Source organism: Drepanopeziza brunnea, assembly GCF_022702325.1.
Source record: "Drepanopeziza brunnea f. sp. 'multigermtubi' strain 214-2 chromosome Unknown ctg4, whole genome shotgun sequence".
Classification (NCBI taxonomy): Eukaryota; Fungi; Ascomycota; class Leotiomycetes; order Helotiales; family Drepanopezizaceae; genus Drepanopeziza; species Drepanopeziza brunnea.
This window is the reverse complement of record NW_027094067.1, coordinates 101,504-117,778: the sequence shown is the minus strand read 5'-3', so window position 1 is coordinate 117,778 and position 16,275 is coordinate 101,504. Positions and strand designations below refer to the sequence as shown.

Genomic DNA, 16,275 nt, shown 5'->3' with positions numbered 1-16,275 from the left:
GATCGACACGGCAAGCAAGCGACGTTTGATCGTTGGAATATACCTATATGGTAACGCAGCAGCAGCGACGTATAATATACCACGAATATCACAACCGTATACGTATCTATCTATCGTATCCTATTGTACACTCTAGGATAGTTCATTGGTAGGTTGGTTAGTGAGTGAGTGACCTTCCAGGGAACAATCCCATTCCAATTCACAATCAACGAATCAAGTCGTCCCCAAGAGCGAAATGAATTGGATATTTCCTGCGACTTACTCTGCAAGTGGCAGAGGATTGGAACTGGAAATCGGTAAGGGGAGGCAATGAATGACCAGCACCTTGCCATTCTAAGGACTCGGATCAAGACTGACTGGCAGAGTAAACGAGATTTAAGGCAGTATTGGCATCGTCTTTTCTTTCTTTTCTTTTCGTTATTTTGATGATTTGCTATCCACTCACACATGGGTATTGAACATCAACGTATCCTACATTCTAAATCAACGAGTTATTTTGTGCAATATGACACTTACACAATTCGCCAACAAGGAGAGTAGCCTACGCTGTAGCTCTCAACAAAGATATCCTACCGATTCAAGCAGGCACTTTGATTCCAGCGACGTGCTGCTCAGACTCGTAGATTCGTGGAATCAGTCCCTCAGCCATCCCAATGGCTCCATCCATACTATCCTTGTTGAACAAGAACAGGCCTTGAATGGCAGCAGTGCTTGTCTGGAACCTCGGCTTTGTCTGCCCGCCAGCGTCCGTCACAAGGCCGAGTTCTTCCAGCCTCTGCAAGAACCGGAGTTTCCCCTTTCCGCCCTCGTCTACGTCTCCGTAGAAGCGTTCCCACATTTCCCCCGCCTGATATCTCGTGGCTTCTCCTATCCTAACAGTCATGTCCACTCTTCCAGGCCTGATCAAGGCTTCGTCCAAGCGATCGATATGATTCGTCGTCAGAAATGTCACCCTCTCTTCACCGGCCGCAACTCCGTCCAAGGCGTTAAGTAAGCCTGAAAATGTGACGGTCATACCACTGTAGCCGTCCTCGGTCGCCTGTTGCCGATTGCTGAAGGCCGCATCTGCATCTTCCAGCAGGAGTATGGTTCTTGGTGGCAGTACAGTCATCATTTGTGACAATCTATCATCCGTCATTCCCCTCTGGCTCAGATTAATGAGCGCGATGCCAAAATCCAACTCGCCGGCCAATCCTTGGATGAATGAACTCTTGCCACTGCCTGGCGGACCATATAACAGGTATCCTCTCCTATACGGTATCCCTCGCTCCACATACCAGCTCTGTCGCGTCAGAAAGTCCTTGACGTCGTCCACGATCCGCTCCTTGATCCCTTCGTCCAAGACCACCGAGTGCAAAGGCCGTTTTTTCCGCGCTTCGCCAAAAGGTTTCCAGTCGGCGATTTGCGCGGTATACATCACAGTCTTTCCCTCCTGTGCCGACAATGCCAGATGATGCGCCTCTCGAAATAAGCTCTCGAAGATATGCCTCTGCGCATAGAGCGCCGTGAGCGTCACTATTTCGTGCGGCTCTCCCGTGTGCATGTTGGACGAAGCCTGCTTCTCGCGATTGACACCTATGTACGCGTTCTCGTGCCTGATAATATATTTGCCGTAGCCCGGCTGAAGGAAGAAGCTCGCGTCGTTCGCCTTGTCCCCCCTCGTCGTCGTCGCCATAGAGAAGTCGTTGAGGCGGGTGATCCGCGAGGAAATGAAGCCCGTCTGCGGGCGAGGGAGAGAAAGCCATGCCAGAACCCATTTGTAGGATGGATCATTCTTGCTGATCTCGACTCTGCTGAGGAGACGTCGGCGCACCAGGCCTGCGCCCCGGATCACCCCTTTGCGGGCTACGGCGGCAGCGGCTGTGAGACCTGCCAGACCGACGCCTCCGGCGAAGAGCGGATTGTTGAACAGTGCATCGATAGGGAGGAGGGAGGTTGAGGCTGTTGATGTTGGTGGGTCGGACATTGTTTGGAGTTGGATTTTGTTAAAGCTTACAGCACAATGACGCAGGGACCGAAGCGTCTGAAGCGAGATCGCCAAGTCCCGTGCCCGTGCTGTTCTGCGTCAAAACAATGCCCCTTTTCTACCCGGTCATTAAGCGATTCTGCTTACTTCGATCGGTTACCTATTCATACCTAGATGTTCGAGGAGATGTTTGGGAAGATTTTCAACATAGGAACAGATCTGGTGGCCGCACGAGTACCTGAGGCGATCGGACACTGCAAACCCTCATGTGGGGGAGGAGTAAGGGGAAGGGCCGCCCAGGCGATTAGTTGTGTTAGGATAAGTCGGCCAGTCAACCTTTTAGGCTTGAAACTTCTTTAATTCATAGTCCGTAATCTATTAAAACATGACCAGCTATGTAAAGACACCAGTGAAGCAGATTGAGGTTCATAATATTCGTAGGCTTATAAAAAAGTACTTATATAACTACTTATGTTCTTCGTGTCCGCTCGAAATATTATTTCACTTTCATTCTATTAGATCTCTGATTAAGCATCCAATCTGTTCTTCTTAGAGATCTCTTTATCTATTCATTTATCAATATGATGTTGATCAACCTATCGTCGCTGCAGCCGTGCTAGCAGCTTCTGCAGTATCAGCAGCACCTTCCGCGCTTACTGCTAGACAGCCAAGAATGCTCCAGATTTCGATCTCTTTTGAAGACGGCCCTCACAGGTTCTATAAGCAATATGTGTCTCTCCGTATTTCTGACAGATAAAATAAGACGCGGAATTTCTTACATGAGACGTCCATTTGCCAAAATGCACATTTCTGTTTCCGTTGAGAAAGTGCATGTCGAGAGACAACAAGGGGCCGTCTGGTTCAAAGCCAGTTTGTACAAAATGGCTTAGAAATTAGGGTTGTATAGTCCCTAATTTATAAGGTACTGTTAATGCTAGAGAGCATTTTCCGTATGGATCATAGCTGGATTTACAGTGTATAGCATGATGTGGATGGTCTTGCGACGTAGAGAGTTGTCAAATGCTTAGCTAATTAACAAGTTGTTGACATTTTCGCGACTTCGATGCGTCATGATATTCTAACATTTGACGTACGTGAATTCTAGGTAAAAGCAGATGACGAAGTTCTAGACCACTGCAAGACTATTGCAAAACTATTGCAAGACTACCAAAGTTCATGGCTTGGCAGGTGGGCTTCTCCTAGGTACTTCGTAGTTGTCGATGCATACCTTATATATATCGAGCCTTCCTTATTCCAGGCTCCCTCCATCACCCACCACCACCACTCAAACATCTTGACTGGCTAGTGATGTCAACGACCTTCCAAATCATCCACCAAGGTAGGTATCTTTATTTGGCTTGCTCATCGAGTTCGTACTGCGTAGGCTAATGCTAATCGGATGCTCAGGGCGCGTCCATGTTTGCAATAGGCGGGATTTGAACTTCAACACGGTTATAGCGAAGGCCTACAGAGGGCTTGAAGGCGTAGCGATAGGTGAGCCAGGACAGGACTCGAGTCGTTGGGAACCGAAGCTTGAAATCCATTTCGCCCATGCATTTTCGATCCATCATCTAATAAGGAGCGTTTTTCTAGACTCTACACTCCATGCTTTGCGAACACGCTTGGGTCGTGGCTGGCTCCTACGTGACGACGTGGTCAAGCCATTTGGCGACAAACGCCAAAGCTTGAGATCCGTCTGCACATTCGACCTCGACCGAGGCCTATTTCTGTACGAGGAAGGTATCTCGGTACGTTCAGAAACAGAAATTGGTTTCTGCAAGACTTGGATCCTCCTGCCTTCTTGCTAACTAACTGTAACAGTATCCGTATTCTGACGGCCGGAAAAGCTCTCACCTTCAATTACCCCTCTCTCGTCTCAGGGATCCAGCCCTTGCCCTTTTGCATAGATCTGACTTAACGACTTTCAAACCAGATGCACCGCCAACCCAGGACCTCTCACCCTTCTCCCCACCCTACCACAAACCACAGGCTCAAATTCACACGCGGCGACTTATCCTCACTACTAGAATATTCCGGGACTTCTCGCGCCAGTGGCGGCATGTTCTTCGAGCCTCATACGCAGATACTACGTTCCGGAAGTTTGCAAAGGCTATAATCAGTATCGCAACATGCAGTTTTCGGGTTGATAAAATATCATCGCGAAGGTCTGCCCGTACGCGAGGTCCCTCTGTATCTGTCCTTGATTTGCCAACATGGGAACCGTACGGCGATCATATTTTTGTCATTGGACGTACAGTCGTCATCCTGAATCAAGAACTATCGATTGCCTTGAGCACGGCGAAAGCGAAGGCAAAGGAAGCCTGTGCAACCGCGAAGCCGGCTTCCCAAGATGCCTGCAACAGTAATGGCACCTATCTACTATTTTCGCTAAGATACATTGTACTTTGCCATGCCGACTCCGCCGGAAATCTCATCAATACCCGTCCATTGCCCTTCATGGACGGACTCACGCCACCCACAGAGTCCTCTATAGCCGTCATTCTCCAAGCGCTCTTGCCTTCTCATCCGTGTCCTCATACACCCACCCATCGTCTCCCTGTGGAACTCCAAGATCAGATCCTGCAGCACATTTCCAAAGACTCTTTTGAAGCTGCCAGGCTGGGTTGCGTTTTAGATTTGGGCTCTGCGTACAGATGGACGAGGGCCAATGACTGGCCGAGGCGAGGTGGCCCTGTGGAACTCTCTACGTCGCATTCGCATCGCACTGGTACTACGCCTGTGGAATCGAGGATCTGTTTCAAAAACGCGTACAGTGGAATTTCGTACAAGTGAACCAGTTGCTTGCTTGTTATGTATGTACGGCTGCGAATGTGGCGGATGACTTGGCTGTGAATGCGAGAGCTGAGGTTGAAGGGAAGGGGCCTGAGGTGGGGGCTGGGCCGAGAGCTGAGGTTAATTTGTGAATATCCGGCGATATGTGGATGTTCATTGCACACCCGGTTGGAAGTCGATTCGGCTCCGCAATGTGGTGGATTTCTGGGACAGTTGCCGGCCAAGTTTTGTTGCACATCGCACTCATATCCCAAAATAATACGCGACATTGAGGCGAGGAAGTACGAGACATTCAAATGTCAATGTAAATAAATTCAAAGCCGGAACTGAACAATTCACATACCTAGTCCGTGAGCTCGTTCGGATGGAATTTACTTGCACGAACCTACTCGACCCAATGGGCCTCGTGGAATTTACACGTCTATATGAAAACATATCAAATTACAGGCCTGTAAAGAACTGCACCCCTGAGTTGTTGATGTCCGTAGTCCTACTTATCAGGAGTATGTGGGTCTCGACTCGGGTGTTGGTTGTCTTGCCAACTCAGCCGATAACAATCACGACTTCCAGGAAAACAACTCCTGGAACCAGCACACTTCACAACCACGATACCGTACCACCACCAATATCTTCGAACCCCATAAAAATGGACCCTCAACATAAGCAAGCAAGCCATTTCGAAGTATATCTTCGTCTGCGACCTCCGCCAGCAGGACAGCCGCCCGCCGAACGATTCCTGACGGTCGAAGAACCGAGCGAAGATGCGGCCCCGACACACATCACATTGAACCCTCCGAACGACAATCGCAGACGTGCGATCGAGAAGTTTGAATTCACGGAAGTCTTCGAAGAGGATTCGAGCCAGCTGGATCTGTTCCAGGGCACTGGCGTGTTGCCGCTCGTCGAAGGCGTACTAGGACCACAAGGCGGAGAGGGCAGAGACGCGCTGCTTGCGACGCTGGGAGTTACGGGCAGTGGAAAGGTATATGGAGTGTTTTCTTGCTTCTACCATGTCCGGAAACAACTAACGAATGTCCGCAGAGTCACACAATACTAGGATCCCGATCGCAGCGCGGACTCACTCAGCTCGCGCTCGACCTCCTCTTCCGCTCCATCTCTCACAACATCCTCGACCCGGCAACAACAACCTCCCTCCACGCCACAGTCGCCGCCTCCGACCCCTCCGAAGCCCAAGTCATGTCCGCTCAGATGTTCCTCGACACCATATATGGCGACCCATCCGGAGCATCGCGCGCCAGCTCCCGAGCCCCAACCCCCATGGTAGTACTTTTACCTTCCTCCAACGTCTCGCAGCCTCTGCATTTCACATCGCGAAACCTGTATCCGCCCCTGCTAGAATGCACGGAGAGCCCGAAGAGCATACGGCTTGTTCTGCCCGTGCAAGAGGAACATGTCCAGACCAAGCGGACAGGCCACCAGTCAGAAAGTTCTGACCCGGTGCCCCTCGCATCTTTCATTCCATCTTATATGCATTCTACGCTCACCAAGGCTGTCAAGTACGTTACTAAATCTCCGTTCAAGGGCGAATCCTCTCACGTACCTCCTACGCCTCGTCGAACTGTGCTGCAGAGACCATCTGTTCTGCCGCAGAGTCCGGATATCACTGCTTTGACCGTGGACGCTGATCCGAATGCGGAGTATGCCATATTGATATCAATGTATGAGGTCTACAATGATCGCATATTCGATCTTCTGACGCCAGCAATACCTGGGAAGACTGCAAAGGATTTCAAGCGCCGACCGCTGCTTTTCAAACCCACTGAACAGTCCCCGGATCGCAAGGTGGTGGCAGGCTTGCGCAAGATCATTTGTGGTAGCATGAAGGAAGCCTTGATGGTTTTAGAAGCTGGCTTGCATGAGCGAAGGGTTGCCGGTACTGGATCCAACAGCGTATCTAGCCGAAGCCACGGATTCTTCTGCGTCGAGGTCAAGAAGAGGAGACAAGGCAGAATTGTGCATCCATGGGGAGGCAGTGCCCTGACGATCGTTGATCTGGCTGGTAGTGAGAGAGCGAGAGATGCAAAGACCCAGGGCGCAACTTTGGCTGAGGCTGGAAAGATCAATGAGAGTCTCATGTATTTGGGACAATGTCTGCAGATGCAATCTGAACTTGCTTCTTCGGCAAAAGTATGCTCTCGTTTCCCTAACTTTCGGACCGGCCACTGACATTTACAGCCAAATCTGGTCCCCTTCCGCCAATGCAAGCTCACCGAACTTCTCTTTTCTAACTCCTTCCCATCGACATCTCACCAAACCATCTCGTCCACAACTTCTCATCACCACCATCAACAACATGCCCCACGCAACCCGCAAAAGGCAGTCATGATTGTCACCGCCGACCCCCTAGGTGATTTCAACGCCACATCTCAGATTCTCCGCTACTCCGCTCTCGCTCGCGAAATCACAGTCCCTCGCATCCCCAGCGTGACGTCTACCATCCTCGCTCAATCTAACGCCGTTGGCTCCCACTACTTTTCTCATCGCCACCCAGGTTCCTCGCCGTTGAATGACACCGAGCGTGCGACGATGGAGATTGCCGCGTTGGAGATTGCTCGTATGTCTGAGGAGATTGATGGCTTGAGAGCCGAGTTGCGAGATAGTCAGCAGGAGAGCTTAGAGACGGAAGCTCATCTGGAGAGTATGCAAGATCGCATGAACGAGCTCGAGCAGGAAATCCGCGAGGAGTGCTATGCGGAGATGGAGGTCCGTCTTGCCAGCGAAATGGCGAGGTGGAAAGCCGTCTGGGCCGCTGAAAAAGACAACAATGACGAGCATCTCGACAAGAAACTCGAAATCTATACTCGGAGCATCGATTCCGCGGACGAGGCCCAGACTCACGGCAGCGAGGATAAAGAGAACGCCCACCGAGGCCCGATGAAGGAAGTCGTCGGGGATCTCGAGAGCGAGAACGCGCGATTGAGGAGGGAGGTCGAGATGTTGCGGCGGGAAGTCAGCATGCGGAGTCCGAGCAAGAGGATGCCGTTGCGCGAGAGCCGACTGCGGGACCGGACGCCGGAGTTCGCGATGGAGGAGGCCTTTGAGAAGATGAGTGTCCACGAGGATGAGCCGGCGATAGAACAGCAGCAGAGCCGGAGTCCGGTGAAGAAGGTCAAGAAATTGACGGCGAGAAGGTGGGAGCTGGTCGAGGAGGGGGAGATGCTTTGAAGGATGATATTACTTTTTTTTTTTTTACGTCGATGATGATGATGATGATGCCGTGCTATGTATATATGTAACAGTATGTAATAGTACTTGCTGAATGTTTAGAGCGGGAAAACTTTTGCTTTGGGGTTTTAGAGGTTTGGTAGTTGGACTGCATTTTTGGGGGGGTTACTGTGCTGCATTATGCTTGTTTAGAATAATACCTTCTTCTTCTTCTTCTTTGCATTTGCGCGCGTGTGTATAGTAGGTATATTTATGTATGTATGTATGTATGTGTTAGAAAAATGGAAACCTAGCATTGGACTGGAATAGATCTGGGTCTTTGGCCGAGATAGTGAGTATCTAAGTGAGTGAGTAGGAAGTCAAGAGCAATGCCACCACCGCCTCCCATTGCATCGCATGCTATCTTTCGCCACGATCGTACCGTCAAAAGGTACTTGCACATGCATCTGTGCCTGGCTCATCGTTCTTTCCCGGCACAGCGGCTGCTACCTACTGGGATCTACGGAGCTGCGTATGTATATAAAAAAGGTAAATCAGAAAGTTGAAACGCCCTCGGCGAGCGCATCTCGATCCATCCGCGTGATGGGTTTTTCTCGTCGCGCCATGTATGCATGCTGCTTTTGTCTACTGGTAGTATAAGTAGTGCTTAGGAAGGTAGTAGTCGTTTACTCTCCTACTCTGGACCGATCCGTTGGGAAAGAGCAGCAGTACAGCAGCTACGGCGGGCAAAGAAAGGCAGGCATTCAGGGGCCAGCTACTTGAGCGAGATCGATCGGTCCGTACGTCACTTTCCCCGGGCGTCGGTCTCGTATACTTCTAGGGCATATCCTACATTGTGGTCTGCTGGAAGTTCTCGCATGCTTCCTTGATTTGTATTCTTTTCTGGGAGGGGTATTCAGGGGCTCGGTGAGGCAGCGCGCGATTCAGCTGTTGTCGTTCGTTGGCCATGGGTGGCGTGTTTTGATCCGCTTAGCGAGCGAGGCGTCGATTTTCTTTTCGTGCACACCCTATCGTCCAAGCCACGCTGAGCTAATATTACCATATCATATCATTGTGTTGCTGCAATAGGGAACCTGTTGGTGAGAGTATTGTTTTCCCGCCGGGTGTTGATCGGGGCCGTGGTTACCTTTGCCGTCTCAGTTACCTTACCAGCATATGACCGGAGAACCTTTTATGCGCCCTCGTGGTTACATTCTCGTCGCTCAGGGTAGCTGTACTTTTCCTCTCGAATCGTTTTACCGCTGATGGACAGCTGAGGCACTTCAAAGCCACAGGTGACTTTATTAAGATCACATTTCGGCGTGTGCTAGTTAGCCTCGCATTTTCGTTGACGTGACTGAAGTCGCAAGTTTTCGGGGGGGTCTTTTTTTTGGGAGGACTTTCGCTCATAGACAGAAACTTATCGCCTCTGACGGCGTTCAAAGGAGTCCGGCATGGCTGACCGACTTCAATGAGCAATGAATCCAGCGTTCGGGTTCGTCATTCAAGTGTCAGGCAAAAAAAGTCCTCCAACGGATTCCCTAACCCCTCTCTCTAACTCATCAAAGCGTCTTCTCGTAAAGCTATGGATAGATAGAAATTCAATATAGAAAGAAAAGAATTTTCCGTCAATAATATCCAGCATTGACAGCCATCTCATCCTGGGGACAAGACAGCAGCGAATCGCGTCGCAAGCCAAAGTAATAAATACATCTAGAAGCTCCGGTGTGGCTGCAACTGTGGTGAGCAGAGCATTAAAGGATGAGCAAAGAGAGCATCGACGCACTGCCCAAAATTTGAATGAACCAGTATTAAATAGATTCTTGCTATTTTTTGGCTCGCGCCATTATCACTAATCTCTCGATACCTGCACATCGGCCGCCCTCTCCCTCCTCTCTCTTTCCTTTCCAGCTCCGCTCTCTCTCGCTTACCACATTGGCAAAACAAAAACAAATCGAAAAACAAATCTCTGAAAGGTAAGTAAGAAAGAAGAAGAAGGCAAAAACATCAAAAACTCAGATACAGACTTCTCAGCGAGCATCCTGGAAAACCCCCTCGGAGTTATTTCAAGCCCGAAATACTGGCAAAAGTTCGAACGCCTTCGATACCGCCCTTGGTGCAATATATATTATTCGTAGTATGTTCGAACGTTCGTAATAAATAATCGATTGCTAGAGGAATCTGCTAGATAGGACTGACTATCTGAATATAGAAGAGGTACTTACGATGGATGGTAAGTTGAGTGCCTCGTTGGCTAGATGGGGCGTGGTGGCGGTTATTCAAAGGAGGACCATTATTTTATTTTAGTTTTATTTTGGTGCATGTGTTGTGTGGTGAAGTGAAGTGCTATTAGCTGATAGCTAGCTTAAGCTAGAGTCAGGACTAAAAATTATGTTGAGGGTGTGATAGGCGGAACTACCTATTGAGCGGCTCTAAGGAAAGAGCTTGCGACCTGCTAAGAGCATAGGGTATCGCTAATATCACGTACGTATAGATAGGAAAGGAAGCAAATAAGAAAGAAGGGGCAAGGAACGCTGTTTATTACAACAGGCTGTCTATATCTATCTGCTCAGAGATAGAGAGAAAGTGATCAAGGCCCACTGCTCACCAAGAAGCTATGCAGCATATTTATCAGGCCCAATGTCCATGCCCATGCCCGCCCGCCTATAACGCCATGCATCGCTGTTGTCATCATCACCACTTTCAGTCCATCTCCCCCTCCCCCCTCCCCCCTCCCCCCTCCGCCCCCCTTCCTTTTGCGCCCTTTCTTTTAACAATTAAGTCCCCCCGGCGTACTTTATACATGCCGCCTTAGCTTCTGCGTCAAACGCGGCGCGGTTCTCCTTGAACAGCTGGGCGGCACCCTGCTCGACGGCATCGTCCGGCACGGGCTCCACCAGCAGCTGCTGCGTGGCGGTCAGCACGGACAGGATCTTGGACGAGGGCTTCCAGGCTTCGGCCTTCAGGATACCGATACACATGCTGCCGTGCTCGTCGAAGGTGACGTTGGGGTGGTAGATGCGCGTCTTGAAGGAGAGCTTGGGCGGCTTGAAAGGGTATTCATGCGGAAGGGTGAGGAGGAGAATAAATTTTCCGGTCTGGGTGGGGGATGTTAGCAAGGATTTTGGTGTTGAACGTTAGGGAAGGGGAATGGGCCAGGAGGAAAGTTTGAGTTCCGCAGTTGTGGAGAGGGAGAAGGGGTTGGTGATGGAAGGGAGAGGAGGGGAGAAAGACGACGACGTACAGCATAAGGCGAGCCATCCGGGCCATCCATCACAACATTCCAATTATGCACATTATTGTCGTCGATCAGATTGACCCTGATGCCAGTGGGCGGGTTGGCTATGGCCTCTGCGAGCTCCTGTTAGAGGTTGTCAGCTTGTTCCTTTCCCTGGGTCTCCCAATTCCAATCCCAATCCCATTCCCATTCCTATTCTCTTGCTCTCTTGCGTCCCCTTCTGTTTACTCTTCCTCTTGCTCTTGCTCTCCGTCCCCAAGCTCCAGCTCCAGCTCCATCTCCAGCTCCAGCTCCATCTCCCGCCCCTGGCCCAGAACTCTCTCTCCTTCTCCAAGCTTTGCGCCTTTTTCTTTTTACTCTTTTGGCATGCAGGTATGGGTAGAATCTGCAGGAAGAGGAAAGGCCAAAGCCGAGGCACCGTACCTTCGCGATCCTCTTCTGCGAGGCGGCCATGTTTCTTGGAGGGGGAGGGGGACGGGTAGCGGGGTCGATGCTGCGGTCTCTTCGGTGTCGGTAGCGGTGGGAGCGAAGAGAGATGAGATGAGGTGAGGTGAAGCTGGATACTGTTTTCGCTGTCGTGGAGAAGAAGAGAGGAAATCGGTAAGGATGTCGGTCGCAAGGTTTTGGTTGAGAGTAGGAATAAATAGTTAGTTGTATGTGGTATGTATGAAGAAGGTGGGAGAGACAGAAGAGATCAGGATGCAGAAGTGGATATGAAGTTGAGCATAGGCCTTGCTCTTGGCCTTGCCCTTTGCCCTTGCCCTTGGCCCTGCCCTTGCCTTTGTACACAGTACCGGTACCTACAGTGGGGCCGTGACTTGGCTTGATGTGAGACGAGACGAGGCTGATGGCGGCTGAGTTGAAAGTTGGGTGAGACGGGATGAGACGAGACGGGATAGCAGATGGAGAGATAAAGAGGAAAGATAAAGAGTGAGGACTGGAATTGAGACGGGAAGGATATATGTATCTTTGTACGGGTTTAGAAATATGCGGCATATTGGCAAGGCATAATGATAGTGGATCGATCATAGCTCTCTCCGCCAACGCAGAGGCGGGCGTGGATAGAGAGCGAGAGCGAGAGAGGGCTTGGATAGACTGCAAAACTTGCTTCTTCCGACCTGTGACCACAATCTCTCTTATGTCGGTCTGGCTTTGCTCGTTATACTTCTAGATCATGCCAAATCCAGACCAATGCCACACCCTCTTGCTTTGAACCCCCCCGACCCATATCATACACCGCGTCCCGGGTATCAAAACGCCAAAAGATCATCGTGTGCCCATGCTCACTCTCGGCCGTGCTATTCCCTCTGCAACACCACCACCAGGCCCATGATCCCTAGCATGACCGTCTTCAGCCACGGGTGCTCACTCAGCATGATGGTCACGTAGCCGACGAAGGGGATGTAGGCGACGACGCTGCCGATGATGTCCTTGCGCTCGAGGTAGTCCTGGCCGCGGGCGTAGAGCTCCGTGTCGTCTGCGTCGTTGTTATCGCCCTTGGTCAGGAGCTTGGCGTGTTCTCTGCGGGCGGATGGAAGTTAGCCACTTGACGCGTAGGCAGAGGTATAGAATCCGCTCCTGTGGAGGTAAGGGGGAATGCGTAAAGTTTGCCTCCCATCAACCCGTCTTCACTCCCACGTAGGACTCTTCTCCCAGCAACAAACACTCCCTGCGAACACCAGCTCCAAATCCATGCTGAGCTCCCAAAGTCGCCAGGGGAAATAACGAAAGCCACCACGACCTACCCCGTGCCAAACTTCCTCACCACCCGATGGACAATCGGAATATCCTTCCCTTTCACATTATATACGACAATCTCGCCGACGCCCGTCTCGGGCTCCAGCCAGTTGCGGTTCCAGAGGATGAGCAGGTCGCCGCGCTGGAAGGCGGGCTCCATGCTGCCGGACAGGACGACGACGATGGGCGACGGCGAGTCGGAGATGACCGAGAGGCCTTTCCACATCATGAAGGCCGTGGAGAGGACGAGGGCGAAGTTGAGGAGCTGGAGGGCGCCCTGGCGGGGGTTGGATAGGGTTGAGAACATGGTGGTGGGAGTTTGTTGTGGTTGTGGTTGAGGAAGAGAAGGGCGGGTTTGTGGTGAGGGCGTGAAGGGGGGTTTCGTGCGTCGCGGATGGTTGTGGTGGTGTTGGTGAAGCCGGAGATGGAGATGGAGAGAGATAGTTGAGATCCAATTGAAATAGAAGAGAGAGATTGACCTGCAGCCGCGAGGTGGCTTCCTACTATGTATACTAATACTAATAACTACGGCTTGGAGTTGTGGACAGTTTGAGGTACGAATTATCCGCGCTTGCTGCAGAACTGGGTCCGTGCTGAAAATCGAGTCGCTTAAGGGCTCGGCTAGGTACTTCCCAAAGTCAACAAGCTGACTCGCCTCTGCCTGCAACTTCCCCCATCCCCATCGCCATCTCGCGCCTTCCTCTTCTTCCTACCCATGCCCATCATGTATCGGATCACATGATGCTTCTTTTTTCTTTCCCCCAGTTTCTCCTCCTCTTCCTCTTCCTCTTCTTCTCTTTCTCTTCTCCTCCTCAACTCATCCCGTCTCACAATCATCAACACCACGACCGCTTCGTGTTCCGTCTCTTCTCCTAGTATTATAAACACAAACACACTCTCGCTCGTCCGTTCATCCGTCGGCCATGTCTTCGTCCACTGCTCTTCTCCCCAAGGCCAAGAAGGATGACCACGTACGTTCTCCACCAATCCCATCAATCCCATTAACACAACACCATCCATCATATCTCGCTGACGTCTCGCAGCCCATATTTCTCCGCGTCTGTCACTCGCCATGGACCGTCATCGGCCAGAAGGCGCTCGTCGGTCTGCGTGCTTTGATTGCCGTATACCTGCTGGTCAGCTTCATCGTGCTTATCGACTACGAAGTCAAGCACACCGAAGACGGCTACCTCGCCTACTTCAGGTTCTCCAACGTCTCATACATGATCCAGCTCCTCTACCACTGGATTGCCTTTGTGAGTTCCAATTCTGTCCCCCGACACAATTAATATGTCTGCTATATTTGCTGACACTTTCAGGTCTGGACCTTCATGCACCTCCACTACCCTCACCACAGCTCCTCGACCTCATCCAACGCCACCGCTATTCAGAAGGCCTTCTCTCCACCCAAGCAGAACCCGGACACCAATAACCGCACCTGGTTCAGCATCTTCTATACTCTTGCCCAGACCTGGCCTCTCGTCTCGGCCTTCCTTCACTGGGCTATCTTAGCTCCTAAGGGAAAGACCACCATCCCAGGTATTTATGTCTGCTGCTCATCATATTACATGCTCAATCCCTGCTAGCGAACGATACCTTCGGCCACGGCTCCTCCACCACCTTCTACGTCATTGACAAGTATGCTGTTTCCGCCATTATTGCTTTGATTGAAATCATCTTTCTCAGCAGCATCAGACGCCAGGTGGTAAGTCAAGCTTCACCCTATTCCGCGTCATTGCTAAAATTATCAGCCCATCGCTACCCATGTCGGCGGGCTCTCCTTCCTCACCGCACTCTTCATCGGCTGGGTCTACATCGGATACACTCTCACGGGCAAGTGTGCTCTGTTCTTCTTGGACAACAAGCAGATGAAGTGGGAGCACGTCATTGAGGGCTGGGTCGGATTGATTGTTGTGACTAACATCTGTACGTTATGTGCCCTGCAAATGTTGAATTTTACTGATCCCTCAAGTCTTCTCCTTCGTCTACTTCATCACTGGCGCTCGCGAGAGCCTAACCCGCAAGGGAGAGAACAAGAATACCGGCTACCAATCTCTTCCACAGTAGTGGCCATCCTGGCCTCTGGGGTACTGAGAGAGACTGCGTTGTGACAGATTCTCTGGATTGTTGAGCATGATGCTGCGCTGAGTATGGATTCTGGAGGTATCATTAGAACGATTTCGCGTCTCTTTTGTTTTCCCTTTGTCGGATCACCGCCGCGTAGGGACGAGAGGAAAGGAACATAGGCCTAAGAATGGACAGTGTATTGGTAGTGTAGGGTTGAAACGCTCTTTGTAGTTACTAGTCTAATTCAGAGCTTTCCTTCCCGCCCTAGCTACCTCGGAGCTCACGGTAATCACATTGCACAACGCTCTCGCCCAAGGATACCTTATTTCAATTACCATGGAATAAAATGGGCAACATCCGACGTTTTCAAAGGGTCGGTTGTTTAGCTTCATGTTGGAGGTATACATATCAAGAGAACCTCTCGGTTGTATGGGAAAGAAGACTTGGCAGTGTTACTTTTTCACCACTTGAGAGTTGAAGAGAAATGAGTTGTATTTTGACTATTGGGAAAAGCTAAATGGCGGATCTGAATTTCCATTATCTCAACTTCACTTCGTCCATTCTGCCGCGTGACACCCCGTTGTGGGAAAAATCAACCCGCGACTCTACCTTCTTGCGGCGAGAAGCACTATAAAGCAAAAGTTTCGGGACGCTTAGTCGATTGAGTGGGTCAATCAATAGTTGATGAGGGGGGTCTGGCCGGTTTTTTTAACACTACTGTTGCCACTCCACTTTGGCTGACTTCCAGATCATGGTGGGCAATAACAAACGGTGGGTAACGGTGCCGCTGGCTCCTTTGTAAGTGACGAGAGAGGATGTCCCTCGACCGCTGATAACTGAGGTGGCTGGTGTTGACTAGTACGGACTCATGTTTAGCGAGAAGCGGTGATGACAATGATAAACGGCAGGTAGCGTGCGGCTGGCGCCTTTATAAATGACGAGAATATTTTCTAATCGCCCGTTGAGGTGGCTGGTAGTCGTGGTAACAGAAGTAGTGATGGTAGTAGTAGTAGTAGTAGTAGTACTCGGGCGGGTGGGCAGCCTTTCTGAGGTGGCTGGGCTTGACTAAAACGGACTAAAATTAAGCGAGAAAGCGGATAGATCTAGTATGAATAAATAGGTAGATGGGTAGGTAGGTAGGTAGATCTGGTAGCCCAGTCTAGCTAGCGAAAAAAAAAATATATATATATATATATATTCCTACCCAAATCTACTCAAGTATAAGGGCCCTACTGGTTGGGGAACACTACGTCGATGATAGTAAAAGTTGTAAAGTCGTTAAGTCATTGATGTTTTTGAAGGGGGGGAG

The 16,275-nt window shown here is 50.6% G+C and overlaps 6 protein-coding genes across 6 annotated transcripts; 3 read left to right on the top strand and 3 right to left on the bottom strand.

The window, feature by feature from the left end:
- Positions 1 to 577: 577 nt before the first annotated feature.
- On the bottom strand, positions 578 to 1,966 carry L3040_002910 (uncharacterized protein; the record flags this gene model as incomplete). The annotated part of the gene is made up of 1 exon (XM_007292098.2): positions 578 to 1,966. The coding sequence occupies one exon, from the start codon at positions 1,964 to 1,966 to the stop codon at positions 578 to 580; it is 1,389 nt and encodes a 462-aa protein (XP_007292160.2).
- A 1,308-nt stretch (positions 1,967 to 3,274) lies between these two features.
- L3040_002909 (uncharacterized protein) lies at positions 3,275 to 4,759 on the top strand (the record flags this gene model as incomplete). The annotated part of the gene is made up of 4 exons (XM_066154248.1): positions 3,275 to 3,305; positions 3,374 to 3,460; positions 3,560 to 3,714; positions 3,788 to 4,759. 4 exons carry the CDS (start codon positions 3,275 to 3,277, stop codon positions 4,757 to 4,759), a joined length of 1,245 nt encoding a protein of 414 aa, XP_066012232.1.
- Positions 4,760 to 5,405: 646 nt separating this feature from the next.
- Positions 5,406 to 7,945, top strand: L3040_002908 (uncharacterized protein; the record flags this gene model as incomplete). The annotated part of the gene is made up of 3 exons (XM_066154247.1): positions 5,406 to 5,741; positions 5,801 to 6,907; positions 6,956 to 7,945. 3 exons carry the CDS (start codon positions 5,406 to 5,408, stop codon positions 7,943 to 7,945), a joined length of 2,433 nt encoding a protein of 810 aa, XP_066012231.1.
- A 2,756-nt stretch (positions 7,946 to 10,701) lies between these two features.
- L3040_002907 (uncharacterized protein) lies at positions 10,702 to 11,615 on the bottom strand (the record flags this gene model as incomplete). Its single annotated transcript, XM_066154246.1, has 3 exons — positions 10,702 to 11,022; positions 11,169 to 11,285; positions 11,586 to 11,615. The coding sequence occupies 3 exons, from the start codon at positions 11,613 to 11,615 to the stop codon at positions 10,702 to 10,704; spliced, it is 468 nt and encodes a 155-aa protein (XP_066012230.1).
- Positions 11,616 to 12,460: 845 nt separating this feature from the next.
- L3040_002906 (uncharacterized protein) lies at positions 12,461 to 13,206 on the bottom strand (the record flags this gene model as incomplete). The annotated part of the gene is made up of 2 exons (XM_066154245.1): positions 12,461 to 12,683; positions 12,908 to 13,206. 2 exons carry the CDS (start codon positions 13,204 to 13,206, stop codon positions 12,461 to 12,463), a joined length of 522 nt encoding a protein of 173 aa, XP_066012229.1.
- Positions 13,207 to 13,822: 616 nt separating this feature from the next.
- L3040_002905 (uncharacterized protein) lies at positions 13,823 to 14,966 on the top strand (the record flags this gene model as incomplete). Its single annotated transcript, XM_007292095.2, has 6 exons — positions 13,823 to 13,870; positions 13,943 to 14,155; positions 14,219 to 14,438; positions 14,486 to 14,604; positions 14,651 to 14,825; positions 14,872 to 14,966. 6 exons carry the CDS (start codon positions 13,823 to 13,825, stop codon positions 14,964 to 14,966), a joined length of 870 nt encoding a protein of 289 aa, XP_007292157.1.
- Between the last annotated feature and the right edge of the window lie 1,309 nt (positions 14,967 to 16,275).